Source organism: Canis lupus, chromosome 1 (assembly GCF_048164855.1).
Source record: "Canis lupus baileyi chromosome 1, mCanLup2.hap1, whole genome shotgun sequence".
NCBI classification, from domain to species: Eukaryota; Metazoa; Chordata; class Mammalia; order Carnivora; family Canidae; genus Canis; species Canis lupus.
In genome coordinates this window covers 57810434-57827344 of record NC_132838.1, presented here as the reverse complement: position 1 = coordinate 57827344, position 16911 = coordinate 57810434, and the positions used below count along the sequence as shown (strand labels likewise).

The 16911-nt window shown below is 41.0% G+C and overlaps 3 protein-coding genes across 9 annotated transcripts in view; 1 reads left to right on the top strand and 2 right to left on the bottom strand.

The window, feature by feature from the left end:
- Positions 1-13554, bottom strand: part of CALHM4 (calcium homeostasis modulator family member 4) — a 55558-nt gene extending 42004 nt beyond the window's left edge. For both annotated transcript variants that reach the window (XM_072831492.1, XM_072831483.1), the window contains exon 1: positions 13489-13554. The gene's annotated coding sequence lies outside the window, so the exon portion shown is untranslated. The remainder of the gene's footprint in view (positions 1-13488) is intronic.
- Positions 1-14723, top strand: part of TRAPPC3L (trafficking protein particle complex subunit 3L) — a 65119-nt gene extending 50396 nt beyond the window's left edge. For 4 of the 6 annotated variants that reach the window (XM_072831559.1, XM_072831558.1, XM_072831556.1 and 1 more), the window contains 2 exons: positions 8848-9033; positions 12495-14723. In XM_072831559.1, coding sequence (XP_072687660.1) covers positions 8848-9033; positions 12495-12614 — 306 coding nt within the window. In that variant the 3' untranslated portion in view covers positions 12615-14723. Of the gene's footprint in view, positions 1-1743; positions 7862-7909; positions 8320-8847; positions 9034-12494 lie in introns of those variants that run through there. The other 2 variants (XM_072831561.1, XM_072831560.1) reach the window with 2 other exon arrangements.
- CALHM5 (calcium homeostasis modulator family member 5) lies at positions 2516-7807 on the bottom strand. The gene is made up of 2 exons (XM_072831518.1): positions 7268-7807; positions 2516-3646 (listed from the first exon to the last, which is right to left on the bottom strand). The coding sequence occupies exons 1-2, from the start codon at positions 7805-7807 to the stop codon at positions 3257-3259; spliced, it is 930 nt and encodes a 309-aa protein (XP_072687619.1). The 3' UTR covers positions 2516-3256.
- Positions 14724-16911: the final 2188 nt, after the last annotated feature.

Genomic DNA, 16911 nt, shown 5'->3' with positions numbered 1-16911 from the left:
CTCTATTTCCTGCGAGGTAGTAATTGGGTCTAAATCCTTGATTAGATTCAGATTTAATTCTTTAGGAAGCAGTACTTGACAGGTGATACTGTGTACTTATTCTTGCACTGTGCAAGAATATCTGGCTGTCCCATTTTTAGAGATACTAAGGAAGATGAGGGGCTTCAAGTGGCACAGTCCTCATCCCACCATGCTTTCCTCTCATAGTTTAGAATTCATTATTTATTGTGTAGATCCATTATGTCATTAGGGGTAGCGAAATGGTTATTTTCTAATTCTGAAGAGCTCTACAAAGAATAAAATAATAATATGCATAAAGAAATAGTTTTTTCATGCACTTGACTAATCACGACTTAGAAGATATCACGGGAAAAAAAAAACCATTGACTATAGCAGAAAAGAAGAATGCCTACAAATACAGGAAACTTAATAAAACTTGTGTGAGGAAAAATTAAAAATATTTCTAAAGGACAAAAGGTAGCCTTGAAGAAATGGAAAATAAATGGAAAGGCACCCCATGTTCCCAGACAGGTTGATAACAACATAACAAAGGTGTCTAATTAGGTAGCTCTCCAGTGGGACCCAAGATTCTGAATCTCTTCTAGCCTCCCCAGCATGGCCTGCTTTGTGCTTTAGAGCATTTCTCAAGGTGTGATCTCCAGACCAACAGCATGAGCATCACCTGAGAACTTGATTACAAATTGCATATTCTCTTGCCTCACCCCAGACCTACTAAATCAGACACCTTGGTCCCAGCAGTCTCCATGTTAACAAGCCCTCTGGATGATTTTGACATGAGCTGAAAGTTTGAGAATCATGGCTCTAGAGCTTCTGAAATTTCAGTTGTGTAGGAATCACCTAAGATCCTGTCAAACTGAAGATTTGATTCAACAGATCTGGGATGGGGTCTGATTCTGCATTGCTAACAAACTCCCTCATGATGCGGATGGTCTGACCACGACATTTTGAAGAGCAAGACTAGAAGAACAATCTGTTTCTAGTTTCCTCAAGGCCAACCTATCCTGTACCTTCTGCTTCCATTTTGTTCTGAGTATTAATGACAGATCATATACTATTTCTCTCAGTAGTATGTCTATTTAAAGCAGAATTTAACCCACAGAAGTGTGTTCCTCTCAAAACAAATTTACCCAGAAATAATTGCAAATTAATCTCAGGCTTTGGTGGAGCAATTTTGAAGAGATGCCTAGTTAGCATCTTTTAAATCATGCCACCAAGGATACTGCTGAATGGAATCTAGAGGAACAAATTAAGGAAAAGCTTACCCATAAAGAGAATTTTATATAAATCTATGTGTAAATCCAATTCACCTCTAATTTCTCTCCCTTAATAAATTCTGATTATCATATTTAAGGTTTAGGCTATCTATGGCTTCATAGGGACCCAAAATTTGGTGGCTTAAAACAACAAACATTTATTTAAGCTCATGATTTTCTGGGTCAGGGATTTAGGGAAGACACAGTAGGGAGTGCCCTGCAATGTCCACAGCCTCAGAAGGGGTGCTAAAAATCTGCATGGTGGGAAAGGCTTTACGAGGACCATAGCCCTGAAGTCTTTGTTCTGGCTCTTGGTTGGGTTCCCTGGTTCTTTTCCATGTCACGTCTACTGAGGCTGTTGAAATGGCTTCTTCACTCGTGCGTCTGGCACCTAAGCTAGCATGACTGGAACAGCTGGGGCTGACCAGCTCCTCTCTCTTTCTCTCTCTTTCTCCCTCCACTTGGCTAGCTTGGCCTTCTTCAGAACTTGGACCTTCAGGTAAGTGGTCTTCTTGTGGTGACTGGCTTCTGCCAGGGTGAGCATTACCAGAGACAAGGCAGAAAGTTCCACAAATCTGGCTTTATTTCTGCTACGTGCTTTGGGTTCACTAAGGCCGGATTCAAGGGGAGAAGGGTAAGACTCCATCTCTCAATTGGAGCCATTGAGCTGTACTACCATGGCTGGGTTTTATTAAAGTGAAACCCAGATGCACCAAAGATGCAATGAAGTTGCTTTGGTTAGAATCAATGTAAATGAAAACTAGCTTTAATACCTTCTCTGAAAGGCTCAAGAGAGCCGGTGGTTAACATCTCTTCCTCACTCTGCCTTCAGTGATCTCACCTTGGTAACTTAAATATGTGTCATAGAAATTGGCAAACATTTCAAATCAGAATCTTTTTAAGAGCCAGTTGTTACATATTAATCACACACCATGTTTAAAATCCAAATAATATATCACATATGTTGCAAATATACTGAACTTTACATCCTCCACCCTCCACTCTGTGTGTATGTATGTATATATATATTTAAAAGAACATGGGTATATTACATAGTAGATGCACATTTTGTGTTTGGTTTTGATAAACATAAAACTGCAAAAGCAGTTTTGACAGTTTCCTCAGACCTCTAGTCAGGAACCCTTTCAGCACAATGGCTACTATACCAAGGACCCATGAAATTTTTGGGGCTCACGAAGGTGTTTTTAATTTCTTTTAAAATCAGAAGAAAATGAATGAACTTTTGGGTTGCAAAAAATGCTTTAATACATAATATCAGTGTATTCGTCTTTATATTAATACAGTCATAAATGTGTGTGTATGTGTCTTTTTTAATGTAGAAAGGGGTTCATGCAGGCAGCAGTGCCTCTGGCCCCCAAAAGTCAGAAGACAGCCCTGACTATAGGGACATATTTTCAGCGCACAGTGGAAACATGTGAAAAAGCTCTAAATTTTAGGCATCATATCCTTTGACTGTGTTATTCATGAGAACTGCTGTCTTCAGCTTCCAAGGAAATGAATTCCAAATGGTAGGATTTCATACGTCCTTGAAAGGTAGTAGAATAGACTTGCAGGACAAGGATTTCCTCCGACGAAACCACAGATCCCACTGTCTCCAGCAGTCTGGCAAGAGTTTCTTGCTTACTCACAAGTCACCACTTCTGTCCCCAGATGCCATGACCAATGTTCACAAAGAGTGGCCAAACTTCTTGTATGAGTCTTGCTTTCAAACCATAAAAATCTTAGAACTTGAAGCCACTGAACCCCAACCCCAACCCTTGACTAGTCCCTAGGCATCAGTTTGAGTATATCTTGACACTGCCTGCCCTTGGGAGCTGCAAAGCTGCTTCCCTTTGGGCTCTTGTCTTCAAGGAAACACTAAATGTGAGAAAACACAGAGATACACCGGGTTGCTATGGATGCAGCCCAAAATGTCAGAATGAGTGTATCCCGATCCCTGTGGTTCTGCAGTAGTAGATGGACTACACACTGTGGGCAGTACCCACAAGCACCATTGTGGTCTCATCGTCCTCAGGGCTAAGTTCCAGGCCATCTTCCACCACCCTATGCAGGGTACTGTAATGTTGCCGGCTCTGGTGGAAAGAATGCAGCTCTGAAGCAGCCTCCCAGGCCGCAAAGGAGGGCATAGGGAAGACATCTGGCCTCTTGTTTTCAAAAAAGCATTTCAGGTTTCTCTCGCTCAGCTTGTTGGCGTACTCCAGGAATGTATTTTCCAACTGCTCCTTCTCCTTTTGTGCATACGTCTTCCAAAAACTCAGCTGAAGGTAGCTAACTTTAGATCGGCAGCGAGCGTAACAAGTGGCGAGCAGAGAGAAGAAAGATGCTGAACAAATCAGGCACCATCCTAGAATCTTAGAAAGAAAGAAATATTGAGGACGCGGAAAAGTAAAGCCACTTCCCAGGCAGCGGAGGTGGTGTTACCGGTAAGTAAGTGCCTGGCTAAGTTAACACCACAGTCATGGCCACGCCTCATGTGAAATCCTTCATGTTAATTTTTTAACAATACTTTTTTTCAACAGTGAAAGTAAAGTTCAGGTTTGCTTAATCCCTATTATCCATCCTACCCCCATTGCTGGTATGCAACTAAATAACCAGAAGGCAGACAAATGGAAAAGGGCAAAAATAGAAATTATCCAAGAATCAGCTAAACCAAGCCCTCAAGTAGTATTCGCTTTTAAAGGAAAGAATTCCGTGCATGAGTGAATGTGGTCATGGGAGCAAATGAACAGTTTCTCAGCCAGGAATTTTAAGGCATTGATAAGTGCATATTCATGGCCAGTGACTGACTTTTCCATGTTACGTTGTTTGCAGAGAACAACAGACCCTCTCTGAGAGAGATCCCACTACTCATCATACATGATAAAGTGAGACAGACATAATACAATGGAGAAACTGAAGCTAAAAGAATGAAAAGGCTGTATAAAAGCCAAAACAAAACAAACAAAAAAAAAACAAAAAAAAAACCCCAAACCCCCCAAACAACCAGAGTCATTCTAAACCTTCAGGATTATTGGTTCTGAATTTTGGCAATTGGAAAAAAGAAAAAACAACAACCAAATTCCTTTTTGAGGACAGACTGGTTCAGCTGGCATTTTTTTTTTCCTCCAAATTTTAAAAGCAAATAAAATAGTTCAACTTACCTCCTAAACTCTCTTGTTCTTAATTATATTTGTCACAATTGGAATTAATCTCCTATTTGGACAACTAACAGAGCCTTTTCACAGTTTCTCTTGACATTTTCGTTAAATGACCCTTAGTATTTCTCAGCAAATGGGCCTATTTGAAAATAGAAGCAATAATCCACAAATGAACCCATTCTGACCCTAACAGGACTACAAATACACTCCAGTACTTTAAATCAGGAGTTCCCACACTCTGCTCAGACTGTGGAGTCATTGTGAAGGTCCCAGACTCCAAAGGAATGCCAACTCTGGACTGGCGCTAGGTGGGTTTAAATCTCAACCTTCCCCTTCCTCTGGGTGTTCTCATTTCTTATGGGTGCCTCATCTCCTCAGTCATAAAATGGGAGTTACCCACCACAGAGAGGAAATTGGGGAATTAAAATAAGTCCCTGTAGACATACATATGCATTCAGGAAGTGTTAGCTATTATCACAGGCTGCTATTTTTCAAACGTATAGATGTTTGTGTAAAAGCATTACTGAACTCAGGGTGTCTTCCTGTCATGATTTACCAATGAGGCACAGCTCCTATCGTGTGAAAGTCCTCATATTTACCTCGAATCACTTGTGGTTGGCTATTTCAGATCTTCCTCTTCCTCTTCTACCCTCCTCTTTCTATAGAGCCAGGCCTCCTGTAGGCCATTGGGCGGTCTCGTCTCAGTATCTGAGCCAGTTCTGAGTTACACTATTTGATCAACTACAGATTCCTCCTCCCACATTGCTTGGCCTTAGCGTCACCTCGCTCTCACCCAAGTGCTGAGCACTGAGCCCTCATGTTCTTCCTCAAATCCTAGTACTTGGAAGTTATCAGACATGGTGGATGCTCCCACTGCAGCCCTCAATACGTTCCATTCCACATGAGCCTCCTCTCGCAAACCCTGGTGGTTTTCTCATTAATTTAGAACACTTACTTTGAGTCAGCAGCTTTATGCTCAGGTATGTCCATTATCTCTACGTCTTCCAGCCACCCTCCAAAGTAGGTGTTCTGACTCCCAACTATGAGGACACAGGGGCTCAGAGGGGTCAAACCATTAGCTCTGGGTCATAGAACTGGTAAGTGGTGGAATCAGGATTCAAACCTAAGGCTAGCCAACTCTAAGACCAAACTCTTGCCACTAGTCCACTCAACTTCCTTAAGAATAGAGAGGCACCCAGCTGGATTTCTTGTTTCTTTGCTCCACCCCTGGATGGGGCACTTTTTCCACTCCCACCCACATACCCAACTATTGATCGTTCCTCCTGCCTGGCTGAACCACTTGTGGTCAGCACCTGCCATTGATACAGCTCCCCTTGTCCACATCCTGCTTGCATCCTCTGCTGAAAATCAGCCCCAGGTCCTTCTATTCTGCTGTAAACAGGTAGTGTGCCCAGACTAAGCTATGACAGGATACGCATGACTTCCTTATGCCTGTGTTTAGAGAAGAAAAGCTCACACAGTGATAAGTGTTTGGATCTGGCACTAACTGAATAGAGTCTGGTGCCTGAGGACATAAATCATAAATCACTCATTGTATCATAACATTTGTAATTAATACCTTCCTTCAACAAAAGAAGGAAGACATTTGGGATCCTGGCAGGTTTTTATCTAAGATGTGCCTTATGCATTAATGAAAAGATTTTGTTTGGCGGGGGGGAGGGGTGCATATTTAAGCTTCTCGGTTTGTGCAAAAAGTCTGGTGCGACTGTACTGCCAGTCAGCTTTGGAAAGTATGATTTTAAAACCAGACTGCTTCGATGAGTTTGTTGAAAAGGCAAGTCCTTGCTGAAAAAGTAAAATTATACCATTTGCGGTGTGTTCATTCTGAAATGAATGGCATTCCTGACAAATTGTGGCTCTGTTTATCTACCCTTATTAGTTGTTTTGGTTTGGGGAATGTGATCCTACTGCTCACAGGTAGGAATTGGGCCTTTTCCCGAGGCCAGGGCAGGGCTTCACATCTGGATTTGTGCTCATGCACCTGGAAGGGCGAGCAGCTACTTCCCTGTGTCCATTAGGTAAAGCTACAGTTTCCTTCTGTTAAATCAGTGTCCCAAACCCTGAGCTTCTATTGTTTTGTTTTGTTTTGTTTTGTTTTGTTTTGTTTTGTTTTGTGGTTAAACCCTGAGCTTCTAAACTGCTGTAAGAGCTTCTGTAGCTGGAGAGCGCAAAGAGCAAAGGACGCAACCTCCCTGGAGAACATGGTCCCTTTTCACGAATGGCTGTGTCCAGACTGCCAACGCCCCGTTTACGCGGGAAATCTTTCTCAATTTTGACAATATTCATACACAGAACGAACAGTCGCCAGGAGTCATTTGAGGAAAACTCTGCGCTGATTATATCACATGCAGCTTTGAAAAATATTAGATCACTTGGTTCGGCTGGATTTTAATAAGCGAGTGCCACATGCACAGGTTCTCAGAAACCAGTTTGAAAATAAATAATTGATAGAAGGCAGCAATTTCTAATCACAGCTCTGCCATTAACTCTCAATTATGAGTTAGTGTCGTGCATTATTCACAAAGTCAACCCCAAGAGGTGGTTCTCAAAGCACTTAAGTATTTACATCTGCTCCCCCCAGGGGACAGTTTCTTTTCGGAAGTGGAAAAGACACAATCCAATCAGCAATTTCACGGAGCCACCAACCTCCAAAATAGCTTTTCCGGAGATGGTGTGCAGGCTGCGTCATGTCCCAGTTTTCATTTAGTGTCACAACGTGCCCGCAGGATTGCGGCTCGGCTGTGCCTGGAAGGAGGACGGAGCGAGAGTCCTTGGAGCTCCTGCGGGGGGAAAGAGCAGCCTGTCCTTTCTTACCTGGGACTGGGCTTGCAGGGACAGCTTCAGTTCTTCGCTGTCCGCGGCTGTCAGGCTGGTTTTGCCACAAGAGACTTTGTGCAGCTCATCCCAGCACTCCCGGGGCTTGTCCTTGCAGATCAGGCCCAGGAGTTTCGAGCTTTTGGTCCCGCTCATGGCACATTCATAAAAAGTCCCATTGAGCAGAGCCACGGAGAGCCACATCATCGGAGCCACCAGGGAACTCAGCGTGATCTGGCCCAGGACATGGAAGAAGCGGCAACTGTGGCCTTTGGGGAAGATTTTCCTGGGGTTCACACAGCAGCCTGTGAAGAGCCTCCACGACCTGCTGTTCAGGAAAAATCCCAGGATCAGCAACACCCAGGCAGGGGCGACCAGGAACACCAGCCCATAGGCCACGTTCTCCTTGCTGCAGGGACACTTAAAGGCCACAAGGGAAAAGAGCCGCTCACTGCCCACGGTCAGCAGAGCCATAAAGCTGTAGCCGATAACAGTCTTCTGGTTGAGGAAGAATTTTAAAATCCCCTGAAAAGCATCCATGCTGAAGGGCCCGGCAAGGGGAACCCGCTCGGCCTTACTTATGGGCAGAGCAGCCGGGGCAGTGGCCGAGGGTGGAGCTCCTTCTTCACTACGAACAACAGTCCAGACTGTTCTCCAGACTGACTCCAGCCAGATAAGGAAACAATGTCATGCCCTAGGAATGAGTCTTTCCCAACCGTGTTCAGATAATGCCTCCTACTGGTGGGATTTCACGCCGTGGAACCGGGGCCCAAACACTGAGGATCCGAGTTAAATTCAAAGTGCCCCGCTCCCATTTGACGTTATTTTCACGTGGCTTGGATTCTCAATCATATAAATAGCAGTCTAGGAATTTTCCAGCCAGAGGAATCAGCATGAGCAGAAATAGGTTTCAGCCAATTCACTGGGAGCCAAGTCTCCGATTGTGGAATTTCATGCAGGCTTTTCCTTTGCAGCTTAAGACGTTTCGCTATTTTGCCTTAAGATCTGAAAGATGCATTTTGGATCCCCTGGAGCTGACGAGTGTCAGAGATGTGAGCCGAATTTTAGGATTTGGGCTATTTGAAATTTATATGGAAAAGTTTAGGGAGCATTTGAATTTTGAGTGACAGACAAAATGAGAATGGTCCTCACCGTTTCTTTCCCAGGCGATGAGAGCAACCTCTCGATTAGTATCTCTGCCTTTGCCCTCATGCCCACCCCTATCTTCGACCCTAATAATGACTAATATTTTAATTTCTTACCTTCTTGCACAGTATTTATTTTGGGAAACGATTTTTTGAGAAATAATACTTAACTCTGTTTCGCAAAGCATATTGTTTCCACGGAAAACTAGTCCCTTAAGATATTCCATAAAAACAAAAGGGTTTAAGACTTGTACAGGTCTCAGGGTCAGTGCATTCCAAAGCTGAGTATTCCAAAGTCTGAACCCAGACTTTCTGACTACAAACTCCACATGCTTAACCATTGTGTGGACCACCTGGAAGAGAATATTTGGGTCCTCTGCTAATGGATATTTCTTCCTGACCAAGTTCTAGTAGGGTTTTTTTCCTCTTTATTAGGTTGCCTTTAAGATGTACTTGGGGATTACACCCAGTGTGACCTGTAACAATTCAAGCAGAACTGAATTTTCCCTGATCCTAGACAAGAATCCGCTGGTGGAGTTTGTGGAAGAGCTCCCTGCCGGGCGATCCTCTCTGTGCTACTGCAATTTACTCTGTGGGATTATCAGAGGTGCCCTGGAAATGGTAAATCACATATTTCATTTTGCCAGGTATATTCGTTATCTAGTGCTGTGTAACAAATTACCCCCCAATACAACTGCTTAAAACAACAAATATTTATTATCTCACACAGTTTCTAAGAATCAGAAATCTGGGAGTCTTGCTATGTAGGTTGTGGCTAAGAGCCTTTCAGAGCCTAATATCCATGCAGTCCAGCCGTTGGTCATGGCTGCAGTGGTGGAGACTTGACTGAGGCTAGAGAATCCACCTCCACACTTACTCACATGGCCTCAATGCATTGCTGACAGTGGGCTAGAGGCTCCATGAAATTCCTTGCCACATGGGCCCCTTGGTAGATCTAGTCACAGCAGGTGCTGCCAAGCCTGGTATACTGTGGGAGGGAACTACCCAAGGGTGTGAATAACAGGAGGCGGAGATCATTGTGATCTGTTTTGGAGACTGGCTTCCATACCTGACTATTCATCGACTTAACAAAGACAGTAATCAGCATCTGTTCAAAGGCACTGAGCATACAAGATGAGTAAGACATAGTTGCTGCCCTTTGAGAGTTTCTGTGCAGCAGAGAAGTCAGATGTGTAAAGAAGTGTCGATGATGGCTGGGTTGGCGTGGGTGGTGGGGCACAGATGACTTCCTAGAGAAACTCTGGGCTAGCATGTGAAGGATAAATAAGAATTAGGGAAAGGAAGGCCTTAGGATGAGGAGAGCAGGGGAAAATCATTTCCAGGTAAAATGAGTACCATGTTCAAAGGCACGAAAAGAATGTTTCATGCAAGGAGCAAGGAACCTTCCTTTCAATAGTGTGTGAGGAAGTCAGCCTTTTTAAACTAGTAAGACTGTTACAGGCCTTCTGTTTTTATAAATATTCAAAAGACTTCTGGGTTTTAAATGTATTCCTATTAGGGTTCAGTTTAGTTTTCCTTTGAATGTGATTGTAGGTGTGATATAATTATATATATATATGTATATATATATATATATACATATATATATATATTTAAAAAAAGGAACAAGGAACTTGAATTAGTTCAGTATGGATGGCATGTAGATTGAGGGAGATAATGTCAGGAAAAAGGAGGTTTAACTTCTTCACAGAGGCCTGACTTTTAGAAAGTGGTGGGAGCATTAATATGACCCAAGTTGGGAATTAGGCTTTTGTAACGAAAGCCGCAAAGACCTATTAGAGGTTGATAAACAAGGGAATGATATTTTGAGATTTGTGGTTTAGAAATTTCATTCCTTTGTCGTCAAAGCAGAAGTGTACAGTAGAGTAGGATGCTGGAGGGAAGAAGAGGGCAGTTGGGAAGTTGTTGATGGTAACGTCAAGAAAAACCAGAATAAAGCCCTGACAGTAGGAATGGATTTGAACAACATTAAGAAAGCAGAATAGTAATTAATTAGACTGAAGACTAGGATATCAGTTGACTGAAAGAGACAAGATTGGGAAGAAGAGTCAGGAATTATTCAGGGTTCTGAGCAACCTGTAAGGATGGTTGTACTATTGACCAAGAGAGTAAACCAAGTACAGTGGGGTTAGGAGACACAAAGTGAGGAGTTCAGCTTGGGAGGTTCTAGGTTTGAGGCCTCTAACACACAGGCAAGTGATGATATCCAATAAGCAGCTATTACACATGTCTGGAAGCCACAGAGAGATGTGGGCTGAGGAGGTTTTGGGACTGTCAAAAGCGTGTAGGGAGTGTATAGAGGAAGAAGGAAAAGGAGTCACAGGTGGAACCCTAGGAAGTGATAACACGTAATGAGTAAGTTGAAGAGAGAATACAAAGGCTGCAAAGGGTACCAAGAAGGAGTAATCAAAGGTGAGAAAAATGCAAGGACAGAATGGAGTCAGAAACAAAGGAGGAGAATATTTCAAGAAAAGGGATAGAGTCACAAGATCAAGGACAGCAGAGAGGTGAAGCAAAACAAGACCTGAGAAATATTCAAAACAGGCAGGGACCCAAATGTCAGGAAGGACCTTAGTAAAAGCTGGTTTGGGAAAGTGAAGGAAGAAGAACACCATCTGTCAAAGACTGTAGAGCCAAAGGCAGCTTAGAAAGAGGTAACAGTCCACAATGTCTCATTTTTCCAGAAGCTTAGTTATTAAGAGTGGTGGGACCAGAGAGTAGCCAAAGACTCGACATGTGTTGACCCACCCAATAATGAGACATTCATGTAATTTTTCAATTACTGCTGATAATTAGAGGAAGGACATAATAACAGGGAATCCAACAGAATACAAGAATTGAAATCATGTTTTATTCACATAGATCTTGCATGTTTCTATCCTACCAATTTTTAAAGATTGCCTTATAATCCAGAAATCTCAAGAAAGGGGAAGGGAAATATTCCCTTATAAGCAAAGGGATGATCCATAAAACAAAGGCAAAAATAGGATAAAGAATTCTCCAGCTTTCATTGATAACAGTTGATTCTATGTGCTATATGACAAACATATCAGACCTCATGCGGCCTCCAATATCCAAATAGCTTCAACATAGCCTCCTTGTTCATTTTAATTGACCTTCTGTTAAATTTTGACAAAAAACAAAAAAGATCTCATGGGGTGGGGGGAAATGACAGTAAATATAACTTCTGTATTTCAATTGCCTATTAAACTCAGGTTTTATCACTTATAATTATTATTTGTTTTACCAACCAAGTACTTTTGCTTAGTTATCTTACTTATCCCAATGACGTAAAATAGCTGAACAGACACTCTACTGAGGGTAGTAGGTAGCAATATGCTGCTCTTATGTGAATGCATTTTAATGAATAGGGAAGTAAACCCTGTGGGATTACGTCAATGTATGGGAAGTGGGAAATGCTTTACAGAGGGAAAGAAGGGCTGGATATCAAATATTCATGTCTGTAATTTCTATCATTAATTTTATATTTATAATTTATTTAGCTGATGCTTTTTCAAAGCTCTCAAAGCCATAAGTGATTCCTAAATGTTGTTAGGACAAATGATTATGTTATTTAGCTGATGACAGAATGATTGATTGCAAGTCACTGGGAAAGAAATTGTTTAAGAATCCATTTATCCTCAGAAATTCTGTCTGACAAGGCACATTGGATCAAGGCTATCTTTCAGTTGGGAATTTGTGTTCTTCTTGAGATGGACCCATAGTTCAGCTCTGCGCTGTGAGCAAGAGTGGGCTCATCTCTCTGGGCTTGCCCCCAGAGGCATTCAGGTTGGGCCCGGCCTGGGCCCCCCTTCTCTCTGTGGACTCACACCACAGAGCTGCCACTGGGTCAGAACGTGTCTGGAGGACACATTGCAAAGGGCCCTTCATCTCTCAGAGCAAGCTCTTTTTTATCATTCCTAAAGGAAAGTCAGCCCCTTCTAGGGTAAGTAAAGCTGAAAGCAGAGACAAATTTAGAGAGGTTGTTTTTGTTTGTTTGTTTGTTTTAAAAAATTAAATGATGCAGGCCTGGTTTATTTTTTATTTTTTCCCTTTCCTAGGTTCATTTGGCTGCTGATGTTACATTCTTGCAAGACACACTGAAAGGCGACCGTGTGACAGAAATAGGAATAACATTTCTGAAAAAGCTAGATGAGAAAAAATACAGACGGAAAAAATGAAGAATTGCATGCAAAATGCCACAGGGTGGCCAGTTGAGGAGTAATATTATCTAAATATATAGAGCCATAGAAATTTTGAATTGTTTAATAATGGCATGGGCTTTAAATGGTTTATATATCAGTCAGAAATTTGAAGTGCAGAGCACTAGGATTTAAAGCTGTTTTTTTTCCTTTGCTTATAGATTACACGTTTTCAATCTTATTTCCATAAGATTTCATATACAAATAAGATAGCATACATGAATTCCACATATCATATGTGCATCCTAACAGAGTCCACTTATTTCATTTATTTATGATAATGAAAAACAAAGCATACCAACTGCACAGTTGGTATATTTATCCATTCTTATTGGAAAAATAGATGAAATGATACAATATAGAGTTCACTATATGTAGACAACTTCTAGATACCATATATTACATTCTCTATAGAAATAGTGCCATTTATAACACTTTTCCATATTTTTGAGTAACTATGGATATGATTTCTCTTATATATTGGCTCGGGTTATCACTTCAGCCTCCTAAAGCTGCTCTCCCTTGATTTATAACTACCAAGGCAAGCTGTTTATTTGTATGCTAATTCTGAAATATTTTAAAATAGTATTTAATTTTAATTCATGTAAATTTTAGATAATATTGACCAAATGTCTTCCTTTTCTTATGAAACATTGCTGATGGGCAGGCCAGGAAACCTCTAAAATGAGAGGTAAATAATATTTTTTGAAAATACTTTCTTACCCCAAAGCTTATTCAGTTAGAATTTCTGCTATCATTTTTTATTCCCTAAAAAACCTTACAAAGCATAGTTTGTGACCAGAACATATTTAAAATTTAAAATGTACTGGATTAAATAAACAATAATCTTTACCAGACCATCAGCATATGCAGGTAGCCTCTATGGCAGTCCAGGATCTACTGGACTCTGCAGAAAACTGAAATTCCAAGTACATTAGAATTAGTGTGGGTCCATCAGTTAAAACTAGCATAAAGGATATGATCGTGGTAGACCTCAACAAGGACTCAGGAGCCTGAAGAGACAGTCCCAGGTCTATTTCTAGTGGATTCAGCTGATCCTAACTAATGGCTCATCTCGGGCCAGGCACATAAAAGATTACGTGCTCTCTCTCATCTATACAATGACACCATTGAATGTGATAAATATCTAATTATATAAATGGCTTTAAATGACATCAGGAACCACTGAAATTCCATATTTTTGGATTTTGAAGACATTAGGAAATTATTTGTTCCCTACCTACTCAGCTATCTCTTCAAAAGGACATCGAGGTTGGTATTAAGAACCAAATAGCATCACTGGGGCAGTTGCAGCAACCATGGAGGGAACTTCAAACCAGTTCCACAGAAGACCAAGAGTAGAGTCTCGAAGAAGACTACTACCTGACGTCAGAAGGGATATCACAATGCCATGTATTTTAAACTGATGCCTCCAGAAGAATGTTTGCCTGCCATTCATCCCAAAACTTCTTTTTGGGATATTTCCATCTTCTGTTCCTCTTTCTCCTTTATAGTACACTCACCCCTCCAGGAACCCAAAATACTCATGTCTAAGGGCCTTCCTCTTAAATCAGTACCCAACTAACCTTTTGTAAAAGTTCCATGCTCTGGAATATTCTCTAACCTGACTATATCGTGCTCTCCTTTCTTTCCTGACCCAGCCATCCAAACTGCCTTGGCGCTCTGTCTTCATTGCCCACCCACCTGAGGACAGGTGAATCTGATGCTCTCAATGATGTGGAGTGTCAGAACTGGTGAGGGTTTTGGGATAAGGCTTGTTCTCCTTCCTCTTTCTTCCCCTCATCTTAGAGTGGGAGACACCAGTCTTTGGGATTGAATTTGTGGTATGAACAGTGACCTATTTAACTGAGAGAATAGTCCTCCCTTATCCACAGAGGATATGTTCCAAGACCCCCAGTGGATGCCTGAAGCCACAGATAGTACTAAACCCTATATATACTATGTTTTTCCTATATATACATAGCTGCAATAAAGTTTAATTTATAAATTAGGCACAGTAAGAGATTTATAATAATAATAACAAAATAAAACAATAACAACATAGTATAATAAAAGTTATATAAATGTTGGATTTCTCTTTTTCAAAATATCTTACTGTACTATACTCACCTTTCTGTGATGATGTGTGATGATAAAATGCCTATATGATGAGATAACATGAAGTGACTGATGGAGGCATTGTGATGGAGAGTTAGGTTACTATGGACCTTCTGACCAGAAGTCAGAAGGAGAATCATCTGCTTTCAGACTGTGGTTGACTGGAAAGCAAAACTGCACGTGAGGAGAGACTACTGTATTCACGAGGTGCTCTATCCTGAGGAAAGTTAAGAATCTAAAAATACTGTTAGAAGTAGAGCCACATATATAAATTTTCTAATAGCCACACTCAAAAAGTAAGAAGGAGGGATGCCTGGGTGGTTCAGTTGGTTGAGCATCCAGCTTTTGGTTTGGCTCATGTCATGATCTCTCAAGGATCTCGTGGGATTGATCCTTGGTCCATGCTCAGCACTGAACCTTCTGATGATTCTCTTTCTCTCCCTCTGCCTCCCCCTGCTCTCTCTCTCTTAAATAAATAAATAAATAAATAAATAAATAAATAAATAAATTCTTTTTAAAAAAGGTCAAAAGGAGTAGGGAACACCAATTTTAATAATATACTTTATTTACACTATGTATCCAACATTTTATAAGTGGACTAATTATCCAAAGTATTATTATTTCAACATTTAGTCAATATAAAAAGTATTGAGGCCATTTACATCTTTTACATCACATCCTTGCTTGAAATGTCTTTAAACTGTACTGTGTATTTCATACTTTTAGCACATCTCAATTCAATGCTAAATGTTCAAAGCTTCCAGTAGTCCTACCAAAACAACAAATCTGTGTTTGGTGTTGTTTAATAGCTTCAATTTTTAAATTTAAATGAACTTCAATTAAAAATTCATTTCCTCAGTCACACATCATATTTTAAGTGTTCAATAGCCACAAGCAGCTAGTGGCTACTCTAATGTACAGCACAAATTCCCAAAGACCTAGGGTCTCCTTGAGCTTAGACACAAAGAGTTAAGGGGGAGGATTCAGTTTAATAGAGAAGGAGAAAGGAAAAGGTAAGAAAGACCATCCGAGATCAATGAAATGCTGAATGGTGACCCATAAAAACAGAAAAGTTTCTATGTAAAGATTTCATACTCCAGAAAGGTTGCACACCGTCCTCTGGCTTCCAAGTATATTTTCACTCTCTTGGTGTGAAGCTGAGTCTTTCTAATAATGTCTTTGTGGAAGTTGCACAGTGTAACTACAGAGTTACACCACATTTTTATTTCATAAAAGCCTTCACTCTAAACCCTAAACCTTGAATAATGCAGAGATTTTTTTTTTTAATTGTCTTGGCAAAGCCAAAAGGGAAGAAAAATTCCGGTCAGAGAGAGAGTTTATTGCTATTCAAACAACATCACCAGATTGCTACCTGAGCCATTTACAGGGGAGACCTACTGTGGTTCCTATTCAGTAAAGTTGCGGGAATCAGAAATACTCCCCTCAACAGCCTACATACTTGCTTATTGTCTTCTCACAATTGTCATCCCTTAAGCTCATCCGTTAGTTACTAGAAGCTTGGATCTCTTTAGCATTTGGAATGGGCTATTATGAATAAGTGGAAAGTTCCCTTTACTCTCTGTTTATGAAGGACTAAAGTAGAAATATGGAAAACCAGATGCATGAAGTGAGAGAACGACATTAAAACTCTTGTAACCAAAGAGGCCACTTTCATCAAGAGCTACTAAATATTAACTAACACAGTCAACATTGAAAGAGATAATATTATTCACTGTTAAGGGCCTGTCGGGTGGGACTGTAGACTCTGAGTGATTGCTATATTTCACAGCCTTGGAGGCTAATTAAATCCTCCTCATTAACACTGAAGTCCGTGATGAAGGTAACCTCTCAACCCCAGAAACTTAGTGGGACAAACATTTTCTTCTTTAAAAAGAGAGCCAAGCTTTGTTTATTCTGTTGGTTGCATATTAAAAAAAATTCTGTCCGGTTGTACTTCTTCATTCTGATAAACCTTCCAGAACTTCAGCTGGACATGACCAGTGGTTGACCAACAGTGGCTATGGCAAATAAGCAGACAGAGGGAAAGGGGATGTGGAAGTATAATGTATCAGTCTGTAATTTGAGAAGGAGACACCCAGTTCTTACTCAATCAGCAACAAGTCACCCTACAAACGAGAATAAGGCACAGCCACAGCAA